The sequence below is a fragment of the Micropterus salmoides genome, unplaced genomic scaffold (genome assembly GCF_014851395.1).
Source record: "Micropterus salmoides isolate LMB-PRFRI ecotype aquatic unplaced genomic scaffold, ASM1485139v1 Ms_hic_scaffold_2, whole genome shotgun sequence".
Lineage (NCBI taxonomy): Eukaryota > Metazoa > Chordata > Actinopteri > Centrarchiformes > Centrarchidae > Micropterus > Micropterus salmoides.
The window spans coordinates 8,334,923-8,357,662 of NW_024041150.1; the positions used below are offsets into that span (position 1 = coordinate 8,334,923).

General features: G+C 46.2%; 2 protein-coding genes across 4 annotated transcripts; one reads left to right on the top strand and one right to left on the bottom strand.

The window, feature by feature from the left end:
• The first annotated feature begins 87 nt into the window (after window positions 1–87).
• Window positions 88–16,689, top strand: LOC119911362 (adipocyte plasma membrane-associated protein-like). Of its 3 annotated transcripts, XM_038730232.1 has the most exons (9): window positions 88–311; window positions 3,453–3,569; window positions 4,776–4,891; window positions 5,504–5,596; window positions 7,215–7,331; window positions 8,615–8,789; window positions 8,905–9,039; window positions 12,299–12,491; window positions 14,152–16,689. In XM_038730232.1, exons 1-9 carry the CDS (start codon window positions 220–222, stop codon window positions 14,359–14,361), a joined length of 1,248 nt encoding a protein of 415 aa, XP_038586160.1. In that variant the 5' UTR covers window positions 88–219; the 3' UTR covers window positions 14,362–16,689. The 3 variants fall into 3 exon arrangements, with proteins under 3 accessions (XP_038586160.1, XP_038586162.1, XP_038586161.1); XM_038730233.1 differs by lacking the exon at window positions 5,504–5,596 and having other exon boundaries at window positions 89–311; XM_038730234.1 differs by lacking the exons at window positions 5,504–5,596; window positions 7,215–7,331.
• Window positions 16,690–19,680: 2,991 nt separating this feature from the next.
• LOC119911410 (cystatin-like) lies at window positions 19,681–22,130 on the bottom strand. Its single transcript, XM_038730304.1, has 4 exons — window positions 21,973–22,130; window positions 21,120–21,283; window positions 20,869–20,976; window positions 19,681–20,140 (listed from the first exon to the last, which is right to left on the bottom strand). Exons 1-4 carry the CDS (start codon window positions 22,019–22,021, stop codon window positions 20,060–20,062), a joined length of 402 nt encoding a protein of 133 aa, XP_038586232.1. The 5' UTR covers window positions 22,022–22,130; the 3' UTR covers window positions 19,681–20,059.
• Between the last annotated feature and the right edge of the window lie 610 nt (window positions 22,131–22,740).

Below are 22,740 nucleotides of genomic sequence, written 5' to 3' on the forward strand. Positions count from 1 at the left end.
AAGCTGTTTAGTTTTTTTTACTTTGAAAATCCGAAACGGATGACGAGGCGGTGGTGTTTTATTGTGAAGTGTCAGACCGGAAGCCGTCGTCAGTAGGCTGTGGCTCTTCCGTCCCGGTTCACTCCCCCTGTAACCCGGGTCAAACCACCACAGCGAGCCGTTCCAGCTCCGGACCAACAACTGATCCGATCCGATCCGCGTTCAGCGTCCGAGTCCAGCATGAATGAGACGGAGGGGCTCCGGTTCCGGCGGGTCCACAGACCGCAGGTCATCACGGACGAGCTGCCGGAGAACCGATACAAGGGATCCGGGTAAGACTCGGAACCTGGACCGGCACAGCACAAACACCTGAGCTGAGGCAGCAGCTGCCTGATCAGGAGGTACATCAGCTGAAGGGGGGTCAGGGTATCGATCTGCTGACGTCATTAATCAGTGGAGTGATTGACAGCTGATGTATCAATAATTCATCTGGAGGAAGTAAGAGGGCTAGCTTAGCTTAAACTAGCGCTAGTGTTAGCCAGGAAAAACAGCTGCTAGCTTAGCATAAAGGTAGCTTAGCAGAGCTCAGTAGCTGCAGTCACATGTTTTCATTTCATGTTATTCACGTGAGATCATTTATTAAAGTGTAAATGAATGTATTATTGATCTGACCGTGACAGAAAGAAACACTTGATTGTAAACCTGATCGTTAATAATCATTATTATATCACTGCCATGGCCGTAAATAACAAAAACCGTTGGGGGGGCCATAGACATAAGGGGGAACAATAAAAGTGGACCAAACCACTGTGAGGAGGGCGGAGTCAACATGTTTCTGAACTTAAAGCACATGTGTTTTTACACTTACGCATTTATTCATTTAGCTGACGCTTTTTATCTAAAGTGACTTGCAGCTGTGGTACATGTCAGTGGTCGCACGCCTCTGGAGCAACGAGGGGTTAAGTGTCCTGCTCAGGGACACAGTGGTGTCTCACAGTGGATTCGAACCCAGGTCTCTCACACCAAAGACATGTGTCTTATCCACAGATATATATCATTATATTATTTACAATACACTGCGTGTTTTTAATTATAGTTTAGGGGGGACAAAACTCAGGTTGGTGGGTCCTGACCACATACAGAGCCTAAGTCGCTTCCACTTCCTGCCCATGGGACCTTTTTTCAGAAGAAATATGTACGGTAGTCAACAGCGACAGACTATTTATTTTTGATCCTGTTTGAACTGAGCTCTGAATCACACATGATGTTTGTCAGTTTAAAAAATAATTTTGTCTGTCAAGAAAGTTGTAGTTTGTTGTAAAACAGTAGTTACATGTAGTTTTGAACTACATCTCTCATCTTGCACAATATACTTCACCAACATGTTAGCGCGGTAATGCTAAGCTAACGTTCATTGCTTTCTTGCTACTAGCTAGATAACGTAGCTATGTTCCACGCAGAAATATATTTCACCTGATGAGTTTAATCCAACGACTGTCGGTCCTTTTATCACATCATCCTCACATGTCACTTCTTTGATGTTGGCTTCAGTAACTTTAGCTTCAGTGAAGTTAGCTTCAGTAGCTTGAGTAACGTTAGCTTCAGTGAAGTTAGCTTCAGTAGCTTGAGTAACGTTAGCTTCAGTGAAGTTAGCTTCAGTAGCTTCAGTAACGATTTCTCAAGACGGATTTGAAAAATTGATACGACGTTCTCGGAGATGTGAGGTCCCGCCCGCTAACAGGTCCGGCCGTCATCGAGTCCACTGCTGTTCCAATTGCTGAATGACGGACTGCGTGCTCCCGTTCCTGGGAGTTTGTGCTACCGAGCCGAACTTGGTGAACTCGTGATTGAGAAACAGCCTAGCTTCAGTAACGTCAGCTTCAGTACTTTCAGTAACATTAGCTTCAGTGACATTAGCTTCAGTACTTTCAGTAACATTAGCTTCAGTGACATTTGCTTCAGTAACGTCAGCTTCAGTACTTTCAGTGACATTAGCTTCAGTAACGTTAGCTTCAGTAGCTTCAGTACTTTCAGTAACATTAGCTTCAGTAACGTCAGCTTCAGTACTTTCAGTGACATTAGCTTCAGTAACGCTAGCTTCAGTAGCTTCAGTACTTTCAGTAACGTTAGCTTCAGTAGCTTCAGTACTTTCAGTAACATTAGCTTCAGTACTTTCAGTAACATTAGCTTCAGTACTTTCAGTAACATTAGCTTCAGTGACATTTGCTTCAGTAACGTCAGCTTCAGTACTTTCAGTACTTTCAGTAACATTAGCTTCAGTACTTTCAGTAACGTTAGCTTCAATAGCTTCAGTAACATTAGCTTCTGTGACATTAGCTTCAGTAACGTTAGCTTCATTAGCTTCAGTAACGTCAGCTTCAGTACTTTCAGTAACATTAGCTTCAGTAACGTTAGCTTCAGTAGCTTCAGTACTTTCAGTAACATTAGCTTCAGTGACATTTGCTTCAGTAACGTTAGCTTCATTAGCTTCAGTAACGTCAGCTTCAGTACTTTCAGTAACATTAGCTTCAGTAACATTAGCTTCAGTAGTTTCAGTAACGTAAGCTTCAGTACTTTCAGTAACATTAGCTTCAGTAACGTTAGCTTCAGTAGCTTCAGTACTTTCAGTAACATTAGCTTCAGTAACGTCAGCTTCAGTACTTTCAGTAACATTAGCTTCAGTAACGTTAGCTTCAGTAGCTTCAGTACTTTCAGTAACATTAGCTTCAGTAACGTTAGCTTCAGTAGCTTCAGTACTTTCAGTAACATTAGCTTCAGTAACGTTAGCTTCAGTAGCTTCAGTACTTTCAGTAACATTAGCTTCAGTAACGTTAGCTTCAGTAGCTTCAGTACTTTCAGTAACGTTAGCTTCAGTAGCTTCAGTACTTTCAGTAACATTAGCTTCAGTAACGTCAGCTTCAGTAGCTTCAGTACTTTCAGTAACATTAGCTTCATTAGCTTCAGTAACGTTAGCTTCATTAGCTTCAGTAACGTTAGCTTCTGTGACATTAGCCTCAGTAACGTTAGCTTGATTAGCTTCAGTGACTTTAGCTTCAGTCATTGACAGAAACAGTTACGACGTCACATACGGGACTTTTGGGTTTGTGCTCTTTGTATTTCTGTATTTTCAGTCTTACTCTTCAACAGTTTTACATCAAACTGCGACTTTCTTGACTTTGAAATGTTTTAAATTAACAAACATTGTGTGTGTGATTCAAACGGGATCTAAACATTAGTTGTCTCTTGCCGTTGATTACCGTACATATTTTGTCCAAAGTAAGGCCCATGGTGGTCCACTGGAAGGGGCGGGGCTTAGGCGCTCTGTACTCCATGCTTTTTCTGAAATATGGCCACATGGGGCGGGAGGGGCGGGGCTTAGACTGTGAATAGTGAAAGATGAGAGGGCCGAGGGTAGAACCCTGAGAACGGCTGCAGGTCTTGACCGTGTCCCCTGCGGTTGGTTCCTCCTGCAGAACCTACAGCGGGAAGGTGTTCCAGGTGACTCTGCTGACTCTGGGCGGCTTCGTGCTTCTTCCTCTCCTGGTCATCGTCCTCATCCTGGAGTCTCCCATCCACCCCGAAGCCTTCAGGTGAGCCAGCCGCTCGCTCACCTGTTTCTTATTCAACATCTTTTATTATTATAATGGAAATGAAACCTGTATTTTACCAACAGCAGATTCTTATTTACAGTCCAAGGCCTCCTGGAGGGAACGGGTTTATTGAAATATTCATTTTCACATTCGAGCAGTTTGCCTGTAGAGAACACGTGAACATAAATATAGAAATATACATGTAGATAACACTACTAATTAAAATGCAAAAGATGTTCAGGATGATTAAGAGATGATTAGTGTGCGCAGTTTAAAGGTGAGCCGCAGCTTCACATTCTGTTGTTCTGGTGTTCCTCAGGTTAGTCCATCGTTTCGTCCGGGACCAGGATCAGCTGAGAAACTCAGATCCCTGTAACGTTAGAACCCAAACTCACAACAACAAACACGTTCCCACATTTCCAGCTAACAATTCCCAACTAAAGGAAGCGTCGGTGTGAGTTATTCAGGATTCTCAGTCCTGAACAAACAACCTTTAAAGCAGCTACGGAGACACCAAGAGACCGACTGAAGGGACGACAAACCACAGACCGAGACCAAATGACAGCAGGTCACATGACGCAGCCTCTGTCACATGACATGAATCCTTATGCATGCAAAGAGAGAAGCTTCGGCCTCTGCAGGTCGACAGCTGCTGCAGGTTTCCAGTTAAAGGATGGTTGTTTATTGTTTAGATTTCATAGATTCAGATTAAACTCATGGATCTGGTCCTTATGGGCCCTCGGTTCTGGTTCGGGTTGAAGGAGACGCTTCGTCAAACCTCCTTATGCTGCATTCTGCTGCTGCGTCCTCTTTTTTTAGTCCAAACGACTCCACGCTTCCTGGCCGGTTCCAAGCTTCTAGCGGTTCCAGCTTGGAACCGGTTCTCAGTGCCCAGCCCCAGTCCTGAACAACAGGGTCAGCAGGATTGAAGTCAGGTTTCTCAAACACAAATCAACTTGTTTCAGTTTGAGGATAAAGTTTTTAAAGTAAAGTCAGATATGTTAAGAGAAAACAAACGTCGTGAGAGTAAGAAGCAGGATTGTGATTTTTAATTTTCATTATTTTGATTAAAAAACGAGTAACGTCTCAAAGAAAAAAAGATTTAGAGACTTTTTAAAACAGATGTATTTTTACTAAATGAGTAAAGTCCAGTTTCCTTCCCAACGTCTCTCATGAGTTTCCTGCTGGGTGTTTTGTATCGTGCAGTCTGAAGGAGCCCCCGGCGATGAAGGGCTGCTGGGAGCCAAACCTGAAGCTGCGAGAGGCCGAGAGACTGTTTGAGGACCAGATCCTCGGACCAGAGTCCATCGTCAACATCGGAGGTCAGTGTGACCTTTAGTCTGGTTTTGTTTAACATGTGAAAGGAGCGACAGGCGGAAAAGAAACACTCCAGCCCGTTTCATCAGACGCCCTCGGTTTGCAATCACTAAGGTCAGAGGTCATGGTCCTGCTCCGGACTGGGTCACGCTGACCTCCCTGTGAAAGGGGTCCACGTGGAGCTGAAAGTCCAGTTTCCACATTTAGATTTCAAGACCTACACGAGGTCACAAAGAACATGAGGGGGAGGTGTTGGTAGCTCTGTTTCACCTTCTGGGTCCCCGTGTGGAGTTCCCCAGGGTTCGATTCTCGGGCCACTTCTTTTCTCGTTTGATCGCTCTGCTCTGTATGTAGGCGTTGGCCGGGCCGCCAACAGCTGCCGCTCGTCTCCTTACTGGGACTCATAAGCGGTTCTTGCCTCCCTTCACTGGCTCCCAGTTCATTCTAGGATTGATTTTAAGCTTCTGTTGTTTTTAAAGCCTTTCGTGGACGAGCTCCAGCCTACACTGCTGATCTGTGGATTGAGGGCAGCCTGGTGGTTCCTAGATGTGCTTGTGAAATAAAGTTGGATGAGGAGGACCTGACAGCTGACGGATGTTTTTCTCTTCTGTCTGCAGATGTTTTGTTCGCCGGAACAGCTGACGGGAAGATCGTGAAACTGACTGGTCGCAGAATTCACACGGTGACGAGACTTGGAGAACCGCCATGTGGTAAGAAAGACTAAAGCTGCGTTCACACGCAACACGACTTTCAAACCGCCAGCTGGCGAGCGTTCCCGGCCTGCGGTTACTCCAGCTGGATGAAGCCAAAGGAAACATCCTGCTGGGATCCAACTGATGCCGAGTCAGCAGGACGACAGCTGTTAAAATGGATCCATCAGGGCGACGCTAACATGCTCACAGTAAAGTACAGCGACAGCTGGAATAAACTTACACGTTTCCTGAACTCAGCAGGTAGTTCAACCTCCTCGCTTCATCGTCCAGGTCTGTCCGGTTTATATAAATATGAAGCTGATTTAATAAAAGCAGTTTGCTTTGAGCTCCTCCGGCAGGTAAACGCTGTCACAGCAGAATCTGGACCTACCACGGGGCGTCGAGCGACTTTCTCGCTCCAGTTGAAAAATTTGACTTCGAGCGAACCAGCAAATGTCGCGACAAACGTTCTGCGCCTCCTGGAGCGAATGGACTCGCTGGATTCAGCTTCAGCGTGGACAGCCTGAGGACCAGTTTAAGGTTCAGGGTTCAAGGCTGAGTGCAGTGAAGTCTAGTCTAGTTTAAACCTTTATGTAATGTAGACTGACTGAAAGGTTTCAGTTTACCGGAGTTAGTTTAGCTTCAGTTTAAACTGATTAGAGTTTAGTTGAAGCGAGTGTGGCGGCACTCTGCAGCATAAATGATTCACCGCTCAGTGTGAACCGGCCCTGCGTCTGCTGTGGGCGCCCGGGTCCGTTCTGTGGAGTGACCCTCAGTTTGAACACCGTGAGCAGTGAGACGGTCTCTGCTGACCTTTGCTTCCTCTCTGTTTGTCTCTGGTTGCTTCACTCTGGAGTTTTAACACGTTTCTCAACCAGCGAGGGAACAAAGTGTCAGTTAGAAGCAGCGACATGTTGAGGCCTGACTCGGTTTCATCATCTGCTTGTTTCAACACACAGAGGAGCTCAGAGATTAAAGTGTGGACATCAAACTGCCTCACAGAGCTCCTGCAGACAGCTGCTCTCATTTCACCACCAGCTGTATTTATAACACCACTCTGTGTCTGAGGAGAGCATCAAAGCACTGCTGTACTGTTATTCCTCTTCCTCCTCATGAACGTAAAGCAGGATGTTGCTGCTGCAGCTCGTTCACTTTTTCTTCTTTGGCTTGTAAAGATTCTGACACTAACAAACCTCCCAGTCATTACGAACATTCAGAGGAGAAGCTGCACAAGAAATACATGCAGAATGTAGCAGCTGAGAAACGTTGTTCTGTGATCCACCAAATGTTTTCACGTGAACTGACGTCAACAAGTTTCATTTAGAAGTGATCAGACTTTCTAAACTCTGCATGTGGAAAAATGTGAGTCTGTAAAGTAACTGAAGCTGTAAGCTGGTAAATGTGGTACAGTACAAGTATCTGAGATGAGTAGAAGTACAAGTACCTAGTACAGAGGAACCCTGCTCAGCCCGCCCCGCCTCCTCACGCTCCTCCGGACTCCAAGCAGCTGGTTAGGGTTCATGTTCTGAGCGGGCCAAGCTTGTTTTGGAGTCGCTTTACCTTTACCTAACCGCGATCCGTCCTGAACTGAACCTCACGGTAGCTGATCCAGGTTTTCTGGCCGTGTGTCCTGCAGGATCCAGAGATGAGGAGCCCAGCTGCGGGAGGCCGCTGGGGATCAGAGTCGGACCCAACGGGACTCTGTTCGTTGCCGACGCTTACCTGGGTCTGTTCGAGGTGAACCCCACCACAGGTGAGCTGGACGCCGTCAGCAGGTGATGTTTGTTCAGCCGTTCTTTGTTTTGGATCCGACCCAACTCTGCTCGGGAAAGTTAACACTGAAGGTAAAAAGAATGATAAAATAATAAAGGCTGCTGCTGACGTAGGAAAGGAACTCTGACTGAGGAACTGTGGTCACCACGCAGTTAGGACAGGAAGTTTCTGTAATACGGCCCTAAACAGGCTCCTGCTGAGCAGCAGGTCAACAGATACGAATCTGTTTTCAGGTCTCAGCAGAAACAGTCTGTGTTCAGCAGCCAGTGTCCCTGTTAGAGGGAGGGGAAGAGCTCGCCTCAGCACACGCCCGCCCGCCGCCAAAGCTGAACTGTCTTGAACTTTTTGTACGTGACGCAGCACAACTCATTGGCAGAGAGACTGATCTCGCTGTTTGGGAGTCTCCAGAATCTGTTACTGTTTAACTAAACAGGACATCAGCAGGAGGGAACTCACACGGCAGAGCGTCCCACGCAGGAGGGAACTCACACGGCAGAGCGTCCCGCGCAGGAGGGAACTCACACGGCAGAGCGTCCCGCGCAGGAGGGAACTCACACGGCAGAGCGTCCCGTGCAGGAGGGAACTCACACGGCAGAGCGTCCCGCGCAGGAGGGAACTCACACGGCAGAGCGTCCCGCGCAGGAGGGAACTCACACGGCAGAGCGTCCCGCGCAGGAGGGAACTCACACGGCAAAGCATCCCGCGCAGGAGGGAACTCACACGGCAGAGCGTCACGCAAAACCAGATGGTATTTATTAGAAATTATTCTGACCACGGGCCACTGGTGTCGAGGAATCTTCTGTTTTTCATCTAATCTTTATCAAACCGTAACGTCTGTAAAGTTTTTATAGAGACGTAAACCTCTCAGCCTGATGAACACGTTTTCATAATCTCAAAAATAGCTTAGCATCAGGCGCTAACTGCTACAGCACTGTCCTTTAAGTCCGCCACGTTTATTTCTGTTTCTTGCTCAACACGAGTCCCCTTTGGTCCACACCGGACCTTTAGCAGCAGCCTTAAGTCCAAGCTGGGCCCGCATGGCTCCTGTCCCGCCTCTGAGCGATCACTGCACCCGGCGCGGCGCCTGGTCCGGTCGATCCGGCTGATGGACCTTCTAAATCCCTGTCAGAGGTGAGGCGTGTTTAAACTGATGAAAAACGGAGAGCGTAACCTCAAACCGCACGTTAACATTCACACCTGAGCTGTTGGAGTTAGTTCCTCGTGGGCCAACGCCTCACAGTCCCACCTTCACGCCCTCTGCAGGTGAGGCCACCCGGTTGGTGTCGGGGGGCCAGGTGGTCGCCGGCAGGAAGCTGTCGTTCATCAACGACGTGGCGGTGACGCAGGACGGGAAGAAGTTGTACTTCACCGACTCCAGCAGCAGGTGGCAGCGCAGAGACTACATGCACCTGATCATGGAGGCCACCGCTGACGGCCGGTACGGCGCATTGCAAATAAATGTGTTAATCACTTCATTACAGTGTGTGTGTAATGACTGAGATCCGTACGCTTCTGTGTTTCACAATAAAAGCACACCTGTCCTGTTGTCTCAGAGTGTTGGAGTACGACACAGAGAGCCGGGAGCTGACGGTGGTGATGGACAACCTGCGGTTTCCAAACGGGATCCACCTGCTTCCTGACGAGGAGTCGGTGCTGGTGGCCGAGACCACCATGGCCCGGATACGCAGGTACCACACCCGCCTCACCTGAGCCTCCGCGACTGTCAGCTCGAGTCTTTTGTTAGCCTGTCTATCAAACAGGCCGAGTTCAGACTCGAGCCGAGCGCTAAAGAAACAAATCTTTGTTTCCTTAATGCGCCGCCTGTGAGTCTCGGTGCAGGATTTCAAACAGCCGTCAAACCAGTGAGATATCAGTTAGAGTGGTTTCCCGGTCGTGTGTTTGCACACGTGGACATCTGATCCTTTAGAAACCTGAACGTTAGCTGGACAACGCTGATGGAAACACACCTGATCCAGGTTTCTGATCCGCCGTGTGAAGTTCCACCACGAACAGCTTCACAAACTAAACTAAAATAATCAATTAAATAAAAAGTTCCATGAGAAAAAGCTTTTAAATTTTAAATTCAGTACATCTAAAATTTAAAATCAGTTAAAGAAAAAAAAAGTTCTTTCTAAAGTGCTTCAGTAAATAAAAATAAATAAATGAAATTAAAAAGAAAAGGATCCAATACGAGCTGATTAACAGGGAACATAAGAACACCTGAGTAAAAATCATTAATATTGATTGAACAGATTCTCTGTGTATCTCAGACGACGAAGATTTTGAAACGCTCTGTGATGGTTGAGGATGTGCGTGATGGTCGCACTCTCTGTTGCCATGGGAACAAGCTGCCGCTGTGTACGTGTGGTTGCAGTGGGAGGTGTTGTCGACCTGTTGGTTTATTTTCGTCCTTCCTGCTGTGATGGAGACAGACTGCAGCTGAAGTCACCCTGTAATACTGTCCATGTAAAAAAGATATAACAACTGCTAAAACACATTTTAACCCCGACCTCTTTAGCATCTGCTTTCAGTGTGTAAACATGTAATAAATAGTTTATAGCGCACTCTAATGTAGTTGTTTAAAATTTATTTAAGTACAGTATTTGTCAACAATCAATCAATTACAACGATTGATACTATACAAGATCTGTTGTTAATTAATCAACAACAGATCAATAAAACCAATAACCAATAAAATAAATTCACCTATGAAGACACATGTTATATTATTACAGCTGTGAAATGATATGTGTCTTATTAATGTATTTGTTTGTTCTACTGCGTGTACAGTATCTCCCGAAGTGAGTCCACCCCTCACATTTTAGTAAATATGTGATTATATCTGATTATATCACTGAAGAAATGACGCTTTGCTACAATGTAAAGTAGTGAGTGTACAGCTTGTATAACAGTGTAAAGTTTTGAGCGTACAGCTTGTATAACAGTGTAAAGTAGTGAGCGTGCAGCTTGTATAACAGTGTAAAGTTTTGAGCGTACAGCTTGTATAACAGTGTAAAGTAGTGAGCGTGCAGCTTGTATAACAGTGTAAAGTAGTGAGTGTACAGCTTGTATAACAGTGTAAAGTTTTGAGCGTACAGCTTGTATAACAGTGTAAAGTAGTGAGCGTGCAGCTTGTATAACAGTGTAAAGTAGTGAGTGTACAGCTTGTATAACAGTGTAAAGTAGTGAGTGTACAGCTTGTATAACAGTGTAAAGTAGTGAGTGTACAGCTTGTATAACAGTGTAAAGTAGTGAGCGTGCAGCTTGTATAACAGTGTAAAGCAGTGAGTGTGCAGCTTGTATAACATTGTAAAGTAGTGAGCGTACAGCTTGTATAACAGTGTAAAGTAGTGAGTGTGCAGCTTGTATAACATTGTAAAGTAGTGAGCGTACAGCTTGTATAACAGTGTAAAGTAGTGAGCGTGCAGCTTGTATAACATTGTAAAGCAGTGAGCGTGCAGCTTGTATAACAGTGTAAAGCAGTGAGCGTGCAGCTTGTATAACAGTGTAAAGTAGTGAGCGTGCAGCTTGTATAACAGTGTAAAGTAGTGAGCGTGCAGCTTGTGCAGCTTGTATGACAGTGTAAAGCAGTGAGCGTGCAGCTTGTATAACAGTGTAAAGCAGTGAGCGTGCAGCTTGTATAACAGTGTAAAGTAGTGAGCGTGCAGCTTGTATAACAGTGTAAAGCAGTGAGCGTGCAGCTTGTGTAGCAGTAGTGAGCGTGCAGCTTGTATAACAGTGTAAAGCAGTGAGTGTGCAGCTTGTATAACAGTGTAAAGTAGTGAGCGTACAGCTTGTATAACAGTGTAAAGCAGTGAGCGTGCAGCTTGTGTAGCAGTAGTGAGCGTGCAGCTTGTATAACAGTGTAAAGTAGTGGGCGTGCAGCTTGTGTAGCAGTAGTGAGCGTGCAGCTTGTATAACATTGTAAAGTAGTGAGCGTGCAGCTTGTATAACAGTGTAAAGTAGTGGGCGTGCAGCTTGTGTAGCAGTAGTGAGCGTGCAGCTTGTATAACAGTGTAAAGTAGTGAGCGTGCAGCTTGTGTAGCAGTAGTGAGCGTGCAGCTTGTATAACAGTGTAAAGTAGCGAGAGTACAGCTTGTGTTGCAGTAGTGAGCGTGCAGCTTGTATAACAGTGTAGCAGTTATGAGCGTGCAGCTTGTATAACAGTGTAAAGTAGTGAGCGTGCAGCTTGTATAACAATGTAAAGTAGTGAGCGTGCAGCTTGTATAACAATGTAAAGTAGTGAGCGTGCAGCTTGTATAACAATGTAAAGTAGTGAGCGTGCAGCTTTTATAACAGTGTAAAGTAGTGAGCGTGCAGCTTGTATAACAGTGTAAAGTAGCGAGCGTGCAGCTCGTATAACAGTGTAAAGTAGCGAGCGTGCAGCTCGTATAACAGTGTAAAGTAGCGAGCGTGCAGCTCGTATAACAGTGTAAAGTAGTGAGCGTGCAGCTAGTATAACAGTGTAAAGTAGTGAGCGTGCAGCTAGTATAACAGTGTAAAGTAGTGAGCGTGCAGCTCGTATAACAGTGTAAAGTAGCGAGCGTGCAGCTCGTATAACAGTGTAAAGTAGCGAGCGTGCAGCTCGTATAACAGTGTAAAGTAGCGAGCGTGCAGCTCGTATAACAGTGTAAAGTAGCGAGCGTGCAGCTCGTATAACAGTGTAAAGTAGCGAGCGTGCAGCTCGTATAACAGTGTAAAGTAGCGAGCGTGCAGCTCGTATAACAGTGTAAAGTAGCGAGCGTGCAGCTCGTATAACAGTGTAAAGTAGCGAGCGTGCAGCTCGTATAACAGTGTAAAGTAGCGAGCGTGCAGCTCGTATAACAGTGTAAAGTAGCGAGCGTGCAGCTCGTATAACAGTGTAAAGTAGCGAGCGTGCAGCTCGTATAACAGTGTAAAGTAGCGAGCGTACAGCTTGTATAAGTAAACTGTGTCTTTCTGGTTGAGGGTCCATGTTGCCGGGCTAAATAAAGGTGGGATGGACACGTTCATGGACAATCTGCCCGGTTTCCCCGACAACATCCGTCCCAGTTCGAGTGGAGGTTACTGGGTGGCCATGTCTGCTGTGCGGCCAAACCCCGGCTTTTCCATGCTGGACTTCCTGTCCCAGAGACCCTGGATCAAGAAGCTCATCTTCAAGGTAAAGGTCTTCAAGAGCGATCAGGTCCATGCCTCCAGCTGGACTTTCTGGAACCTCATGGAAACTTTCAGAAATAAGAAAAAGGTTGAGGGAGGTTGAGGACGCTAATCAGTGTGGATCATATCTGTGCATGTATAGTGACTCACAATTGTCCATGGACGCCAAGTTGTCTTTATACAGACAATAACGGTGCGCATGTGTCCACGTAGTGACCGTAACGACTCGCGTCCCTGTACAGAGAATAACGACTTGAAGGTTTCCAGGTCGACACTCAGGCGACGAACATATACAACATTATAGAGATGATAATGATTCGCAGGTGTGCTTGCAGAGGCCGTAACGAACCCCTGGGTGTCCATGTAGAGACAAATGTCCTCATTGAGACGCTATGACTCCAGGGGGTCCACGTAGAGACGAATGTCCTCACTGAGATGCTATGACTCCAGGGGGTCCACGTAGAGACGAATGTCCTTATCGAGACGCTATGACTCACGGGTGTCCATGTAGAGATGAATGTCCTCATTGAGACGCTATGACTCCAGGGGGTCCACGTAGAGACGAATGTCCTCACTGAGATGCTATGACTCCAGGGGGTCCACGTAGAGACGAATGTCCTTATCGAGACGCTATGACTCACGGGTGTCCATGTAGAGATGAATGTCCTCATTGAGACGCTATGACTCCAGGGGGTCCACGTAGAGACGAATGTCCTTATCGAGACGCTATGACTCACGGGTGTCCACGTAGAGACGAATGTCCTCATTGAGACGCTATGACTCTCAGGTGTCCACGTAGAGACGAATGTCCTCATTGAGACGCTATGACTCTCGGGTGTCCACGTAGATACGAATGTCCTCATTGAGACGCTATGACTCCAGAGGATCCACGTAGAGACGAATGTCCTTATTGAGACGCTATGACTCCCGGGTGTCCACGTAGAGGCGAATGTCCTTATTGAGACGCTATGACTCCAGGATGTCCACATAGAGACGAATGTCCTCATTGAGAAGCTATGACTTGGGTGTCCACGTAGAGACGAACATCCTCATTGAGACGCTATGACTCCCGTGTGTCCACGTAGAGACGAATGTCCTCATTGAGACGCTATGACTCCAGAGGATCCACGTAGAGACGAATGTCCTTATTGAGACGCTATGACTCCCGGGTGTCCACGTAGAGGCGAATGTCCTTATTGAGACGCTATGACTCCAGGATGTCCACATAGAGACGAATGTCCTCATTGAGAAGCTATGACTTTGGTGTCCACGTAGAGACGAACATCCTCATTGAGACGCTATGACTCCCGTGTGTCCACGTAGAGACGAACATCCTCATTGAGACGCTATGACTCTCGTGTGTCCACGTAGAGACGAACATCCTCATTGAGACGCTATGACTCCCGTGTGTCCACGTAGAGACGAAAATCCTCATTGAGACGCTATGACTCCCGTGTGTCCACGTAGAGACGAACATCCTCATTGAGACGTTATGACTCCCGGGTGTCAACATAGAGACAAATGTCCTTATTGAGACGTTATGACTCCCGGGTGTCCACATAGAGACAAATGTCCTTATTGAGACGTTATGACTCCCGGGTGTCCACATCACCCTCCATAACTCTTTCCTTCCCTCCTCCCTTCTTGTCCTCACTGCTCTCCAGCTCTTCAGCCAGGAGGTGATGATGAAGTTCGTCCCTCGGTACAGCCTGGTGGCGGAGCTCCATGACGGCGGCATCTGCACTCGGAGCTTCCACGACCCCAACGGCCTGGTGGCGGCATACATCAGCGAGGTCCACGAGTATGCGGGGAGTCTGTACCTGGGTTCCTTCCGCTCGCCGTACATCGCCAAACTCGACCTGAGCAAGGTCTAAAAATAGACGAATCTCCAGACGGACTTTTCTCAGTGTGCCTGAAGGATTAGTGTGAAGTCTGAAACCGTGACACGGCATTCGTCCTTAACGCTGGTGTCACGAGCGTGACGTGAAATAAAACCCGTCACAGGTGGTTTGTCAAAGTGAAATTTCTTTCTTTTCTTTATGAGATTAACACAAAATTAGGTTGAAACATTCGCAGTCTCAGTCAGATGAATCCAAATAACAGGAACGCCCGGTACGTGGTGATTATTAAAGCTACTGTTCTGGTTCTGAAACCAGGGTCCAACTGTCTAAAGATGAAATACCGAGCTAGGACCACGCCTACCTGCTCAAAAGACAAAATCTTGTACTAAACGGCTGAAAAATTTGCTTGCAGGCGAGTTTAAGCTAATTAACTGGTTAGCGGATTCACAGGTGGGTTCGTTTGCTAGCTTCCTCGTCATAGCGCTCACTAGCTAGCTAGCTAGCACGATCAGCAAAGCCCTGTATTTATATTTAGCAGGCAAACTGGAGGAATTCTGTACGCTGTATTGTAGGTTCAACATTACTTTGTTCTTGCCCGCTGGGACTCGGGTGATATTTCACTACCTCTGGGTTAGCATTGCTACTGCTACTAGCTGCCATTTCTCACTTTAATGTGTGGAGCCCACAGATGTCTATTAAAGTGTGTTCTGTGTTTGAAAAAGGTATTTTAATTACTGGAAACGTCCACATATAAGCTATGCTACCATCGTGGCAGTGACTTTCCTACCCGCCTGCTGCGTGCACATCGTAGACTGAGCAAGGAAAATTAAGTTGAATTACTTCAGTGAGTAATTAAACTAGGTTGATGTGAGGCGCCATGTTTGTTTGGACACTTCTGTATTATTTAGCACCAAGTCCAGTTAATAATAATAATAATAAACATTACACAGTAAATGTTAGCGTGCTACTGCAGTCGATTGCACTGTTAACAAGTTGGAATAAGGAGGGTTTTGTTCCAACTCTGCTGACGTCCTACAGGATCAGAAGATAATAATAATAAGATTTGGCCGTTTGTTCTGCAGCATTAATCCACGATACCGTACGTACGAGTTTCCCACAAACGTTTCCCAACATCCATCCAACTTGGCCCCACGACTGGGAAACTTCAATACATCCGACTTTTAGCTGCATTCATGCAATGTCAGGAAACCAACACTTACTCTGAGCTGCCAGCGTTCACATGTTATTCCAAGGTGGTTAGCCCTGATGCTAACCTCGTAGCTACACCAGATTAACAAACTAAATTAGCTTCCTTTGTTGTTGTTTGTTCATTTATACAAACAAACGCTCACGAGCCGAATGGATTGAATTGGTGTTAATGTGGTCGTCAGAAAGATATCTGGACTCGGAGGGTGACAGGAATGCTCCCCCCCCCCCCGGCGGCTCTTAATTGTGATTTAAATGACGCGAACGCAGCATTACAAAAACAGAAGTGCCTGAAGAAAAACAAACATGGACATCAGGTTCCTTTTGTTCGGCGTGATTGAACTAATATTAAATGAACATAGTGTTTTCAGCTTTTACTCTCAACTCCGATCATTTGCGTCTTTCCCGTCTCGACCATCCCACGACATGAACACGTCTCGTTTCAAACTGGCGGCTGGGACCACGCAGACGGGTTTGTGTATTTGAACTGTGCGTTGCCTCGAACATTTCGTGCGTTTGATTTCAGTAAGCTTCAGTATTTGCAGGTTTGCCTGTTCTTTCTTAAAACCACAACTTAAATATCTTGGACTAACTCTGAGCATCAGCTGTTCGGGCGATCAGGATTGTCTCAGGATAACAAGCGTCTGAGCTTCCTGTTGGCTCCACGTCTGCAGAACCACCGACCACATCCGGTGCCCGGAGTTAGATTAGTCTTCAGTACAAGAAAGAACTGAAAACCTGCTGCACCTTCAGAGAAGCAGATCTTTGCTGTGTTTTAGTTTTTCGTGTCTGAGTTGAGTCGAGGTGCCAAATGTAGTTTGTCTCCACGAGCATCTTTTATTTGCACTATGAGGTTTAACCCTGAGCTCCTGTTTTTAGCATTTCAAACAGTCAGATTAGTTTTGATGTGTATTTTCGGCTTTTTCCTTGTCGGTACGATAGATTTCTCTGTGAACTCTCTTTATTTAGATGAACCTGTTTCTGCAGCTCTTCAGCTTCCTTTTAACTAAAACTGAATAAAATCTGCAGTTTTAATTCAACCTGAGTGTTTTTTTAACATGTTCTCAGAAGACGCCAATCTGATACCAGTTAACTTCATTCTGTCTTGCTTTGGTAGTTTTCCATCATTCCTGTAATAAAACGTCACAAATTCAAGGGGTTGTCCTATGTTTGAAGTTTATTAATTGGATTATTACATTGAATTTGGGGTTTTTAAGATGTAAAATCCATTTAAGAGTATTGTTTTTAATGAATTAATCACTTTTATATTAATGAAAATGTACCGTTATCATGTAACGAGCATGGATTAGTCCAACCTGCAGCTGATAAGACACTCCCACTGCTTGGTAGTTTACCTGAGTTTCCAGCGTGTTGTGTTGGTTGGTTGCAATCTGAAACCTCACCACTAGAGGCCGCTGAAAACTACACATTTAAAGGTTCAGTGTGGAAGAATCAGTGGCTTCTAGTGGTGAGGGTTGTGAATTGCAAACATCTGTCCAGTCTACCACTGCCCCCTAACCTTTCAAAGAGCGCAGGACAGCTACGGTGGCTGACAACAGCACAAAAGGTGTCTTTTCTACATTTACATTTCCTCATGTGGCAGACGCTTTTATCCAAAGCGACTTACATTTGAGGAACAACATACAAGCATCAACTACAGATCTACAACTGACAACACATACTAGTAAGAGCTCATAGTACATATCACATCAATGGGGTAAAAACCTAGGGAAGGAAGTAAGTTAATAAAAAGTGCAATCAAAAAAAGATTATTGTGAGGAGCCATAAGAAGAAGAAGAGCACAGGAAGTGCATGTCAGAGGTCAGAGCAGTTATCAGAGGAAATGTTCTCTGCAGAGTTTTCAGGAGCTTCTTGAAGTCAGAGAGGGACGCTCCTGCTCTGATGGCGTGTTGCACCTTGTTCCACCATCGTGGGGTCACAGATGAGAACAGGGACTGGGATCGCTTTGTGTGAAGGGATGGCAGAGCCAGGCGGCGTTCGCTGGAGGAGCGTAGCGGCCGAGAAGGAACGTAAGTTTGTATTATGGAGTTTAGGTAGATGGTGCAGACCCAGTAGTCACTCTGTATGCAGCATTAGTGACTTGAATTTGATTCTGGAGGCCCCGGGGAGCCAGTGGAGGTCACTGAGTAATGGAGTGATACCGTGAGGAAAATAAGTATTTGAACACCTGAGAAAATCAATGTTAATATTTGGTACAGTAGCCTTTGTTTGGTCAAACGTTTCCTGTAGTTTTTCAGCAGGTTTGCACTGCAGGAGGGATTTTGGCCCACTCCTCCACACAGATCTTCTCTAGATCAGTCAGGTTTCTGGGCTGTCGCTGAGAAACACGGAGTTTGAGCTCCCTCCAAAGATTCTCTACTGGGTTTAGGTCTGGAGACTGGCTAGGCCACGCCAGAACCTTGATATGCTTCTTACAGAGCCACTCCTTGGTTATCCTGGCTGTGTGCTTCGGGTCATTGTCATGTTGGAAGATCCGGCCTCGACCCATCTTCAATGCTCTAACTGAGGGAAGGAGGTTGTTCCCCAAAATCTGGCAATACATGGCCCCGGTCATCCTCTCCTTAATACAGTGCAGTCGCCCTGTCCCATGTGCAGAAAAACACCCCCAAAGCATGATGCTACCACCCCCATGCTTCACAGTAGGGATGCTGTTCTTGGGATGGTGCTCATCATTCTTCTTCCTCCAAACACAGTTAGTGGAATTACGACCAAAAAGTTCTATTTTGGTCTCATCTGACCACATGACTTTCTCCCATGACTCCTCTGGATCATCCAAATGGTCGTTGGCAAACTGAAGACGGGCCTTGACATGTGCTGGTTTAAGCAGGGGAACCTTCCGTGCCATGCGTGATTTCAAACCATGACGTCTTGGTGTATTACCGACAGTAACCTTGGAAACGGTGGTCCCAGCTCTTTTCAGGTCATTGACCAGCTCCTCCCGTGTAGTTCTGGGCTGATTTCTCACCTTTCTTAGGATCATTGAGACCCCACGAGGTGAGATCTTGCATGGAGCCCCGGTCCGAGGGAGATTGACAGTCATGTTTAGCTTCTTCCATTTTCTAATGATTGCTCCAACAGTGGACCTTTTTTCACCAAGCTGCTTGGCAATTTCCCCGTAGCCCTTTCCAGCCCAGTGGAGGTGTACAATTTTGTCTCTAGTGTCTTTGGACAGCTCTTTGGTCTTGGCCATGTTAGTAGTTGGATTCTTACTGATTGTATGGGGTGGACAGGTGTCTTTATGCAGCTAACGACCTCAAACAGGTGCATCTAATTTAGGATAATAAATGGAGTGGAGGTGGACATTTTGAAGGCAGACTAACAGGTCTTTGAGAGTCACAATTCTAGCTGATAGACAGGTGTTCAAATACTTATTTGCAGCTGTATCATACAAATAAATAGTTAAAAAATCATACATTGTGATATTTTTTTAGATTATGTCTCTCACAGTGGACATGCACCTACGATGACAATTTCAGACCCCTCCATGATTTCTTAGTGGGAGAACTTGCAAAATAGCAGCGTGTTCAAATACTTATTTTCCTCACTGTATGTTTTACTACAAGCTGGAAGACCTTTATGTAGATACATTAACAAGTAAAACCAGATGTTATTGTGACTTATAATAATAATGACTTAAAATATAAATAAATACTTTGATAGCGGTGCTGAAATAGATCTCAGTCATGTCAGCAACACTTACTCACATAATCACTTCCTCATTAGTGGTTCTGCCTACAGAATAAAAGCACGAGAAGCTTGTTTACTGTAATGCTTTTTATTTAGAGTTGAACTGAGCTTTTACTTTGAAAAACTCAGAACGACATTAAGAGTCTGTGGCCTGCTTGACTATGGAGATATAAATGTCTCATTCTGAGGTAATAAAAACACAACAGTTCATTACGGAAGGATTTACATACCACTGAAAACAGTTATGGATCTTATATTGCATTTCTGTTGATAGATCTTCAGAAATATTACACACGGAACCTTTTAATTACACGATAATCTCTTAAAAGAATTTATTATGTTGAAATATATTCATTTATAGACAAAATACTGACGATATTATCGATAAGTAAATTAATAAAACTTTAAGGAAAAGAAATTCAGTCTCATAATGTGTGATTGGTTTGCAATGTTTTATTTGTTATTGCAGATTTTACAATAAATTTACAGTTTAATTCTGGTCTGAACTCAGTTTTGATTGGTTGAATGATTGATTGATTGAATTTATTTGTGTGTGTGTGTTGTAGGACAGGCCACCTGCTGCTGTACATCCACCTGACCAGCAGGTGGCCTCGTCTGCACTCAGCACAACCAAAGATTACAGACAGCACAGTTTCTGCTTCACTACACATAAATACAGAAATAAATCAGCAGGAAAACTTGTGAGAAAGGTTTAGTGTTACAGATGATGAGCTGCAGGTGGAGCCGACGACACCATCACAGTGAACTCCATCAGGGAGGAGGATGATGATGAAGAAGGTGGAGGCAGCTGCTGGTTTCAGGGTTCACAGGTGAACTCCAGAGTTGTGGTCTGTTTCAGCCAGGGAACTACCAAAACCTTAACGTGACACTGAAGCGTCTGGAAAACACAACAGGAAGTGGATTTTTCACATTAAAGAACTTTACCTGCAAATCCTCACCAGGTGCACCTGTTCAGACCCCCCATGGTGCACCTGTTCACCCCTACCATGGTGCACCTGTTCAGACCCACCCACGGTGCACCTGTTCACCCCTACCATGGTGCACCTGTTCAGACCCACCCACGGTGCACCTGTTCACCCCTACCATGGTGCACCTGTTCAGACGCCCCATGGTGCACCTGTTCAGACCCCTACCATGGTGCACCTGTTCAGCCCCCCCCATGGTGCACCTGTTCAGCCCCCCCCATGGTGCACCTGTTCACCCCCCTACCATGGTGCACCTGTTCACCCCTACCATGGTGCACCTGTTCAGCCCCTACCATGGTGCACCTGTTCACCCCTACCATGGTGCACCTGTTCAGCCCCCCCCATGGTGCACCTGTTCACCCCCCCCCCATGGGGCACCTGTTCAGCCCCCCCCATGGGGCACCTGTTCACCCCCCTACCATGGTGCACCTGTTCAGACCCCTACCATGGTGCACCTGTTCACCCCTACCATGGTGCACCTGTTCACCCCCCCATGGTGCACCTGTTCAGCCCCCTACCATGGAGCACCTGTTCAGACCCCTACCATGGGGCACCTGTTCAGCCCCCCCATGGTGCACCTGTTCACCCCTTCCATGGAGTACCTGTTCAGACCCCCCATGGTGCACCTGTTCAGACTCACCTTGCGAGGAAGCTTAAAGCTGCATTTGGACAGATCTTGGCTGGGGAGTTTACGGCAGGTGGTTTTGGAAATTGCCAAATCCACGCTGTACAGAATCCCTGCAACCAACTGAAACACACGACAGCAGAGTCACTAAGTACATTTACTCAAGTACTGTACTTCAGTACAATAGTGAGGTACTTGTACTTCACCTGGGTAACTGCTGATGGCTGCACTATCAAAGTGCTTTACACACACACACTGTGTCGTACCTGACTCCGTGCCTTGCTGACGGAGGAGATTTTGTAGAGGAAGGGGTCTTTTGATTGGGTGTTGTAGTAGTTGGTGGCGACGAGGAGGGCCTTCTGGAGGTCGGGGTCGTCCTTGTTGATGTTGGTCACACCTCCAACTATGGGGCCCGCCAACACCTCCAGCGCTGCAGGGGGAGAGGAAGACCATCACCTCTGACCTTAGAGTGGCGCTTGTCTTCAACACTCGCTTCACTAGAGTTTGTGCTGATAGAGTTTAGTCTGCAGGACGTCTGAGTTTGTACTTTACCACTTTCTACTACAGTACATTTCTCTGACAGAGTTAGCTGCTTTAAAGATTAAACCATAACAGTTCAGAAAATCGTCAGTCGTCTTCAAAATAAAGTATTTCAGTCAGGGGAAGTTTTGCTGCTTGGCAGATTCTAACTGACTCCACTTCTGGCAGCTGCAGTGATCACAAACTCAAACCCTCGTCTCCTTTTCACACGTCGATCGCTTCACTAAACATTTAACACGAGTTCTCTTTAGTTTCTCCCCACTAGATATCTGCAGCTTCAGAGCTGAAAGAGAAGCTCGTTTCTGTTTGACTGAGGAGTTTTATGTTGCAGAGTTTCAGTGTGTGACTTTATCATGCTTCTGTTCCTAAAACTGCGTCCAAACAACAAGAAAAGCTGTTCAATTCAGCGCTGAACAAGCTGCTGCGTACACAGCTTACAGAAATTCCCACCCGAACAGAGTTAAATCCTGTTAGACGGAAAGAAGGAAGTCAGGCTGAAAACTGGAGGTTTGGAAAAGGAGGAATCCAGCGTGGCCCCTTTCCAACATTAAACCGTGTTAAAGAAGAAGAAACTTTTACCCAGAACGCCGAGCAGAGAGACGAGCAGCAGCGTCTTCAGTCCCATCATGCACTCTGTCTGTGAGTTCTCGTCTGTTTGGTGTGAGGCCTCGATGCTCTGAACACAGATCAGCTCTGTTCACAGGAACAAACTCTCCTGCTCGTTCCTTTATACTCAGCAGCTGTACCTTGTGTGACTCGACATGTGACGTCTCAGAGACTGAAATCCACCTGAATCATGTTGTCTGGCCCAGTCTGAGTGCTGAACCCTCACAGACTTAGTGGATGTGAGCAGGTAAATCAGCAGGAAAACTTAGTGAGACAGGCTTAGTGTTGCAGGTGGAGGTAACCGTCACTGTGAACTCCATCAGGGGTCAGGAGGAGGAGGATGAAGGTGGAGGCAGCTGCTGGTTTCAGGGTTTACAGCTCAACACTGGAGTCATGGTCTGTTTCAGCCAGGGAACCACCACAACCTTAACCTGACACTGAAACGTCTGGAGAACACAACAGGACGAGGGTTTTTCAAATTAAAAGACCTGCAAATCCTGCACTCTGTAAGGATCATGCATCCTGTTGGTTTAACCTGTACAAACAGTAACGTGTGAAAAAGACACGTGGGCTCACGAGGGGGACAGAGTCCAGCACATAATCTGATCTAGCTCAGCTCAGACGCACGTGGGTTTGTTCTCATGTGTTTGGAGTCATTTTTAAGTAACAGCTTCAAAAGAGGCTGACAGGACGTCCCCGTTTTCCGGGGACAGGTCACCAAACAGGAGCTGTTCCCTGTAA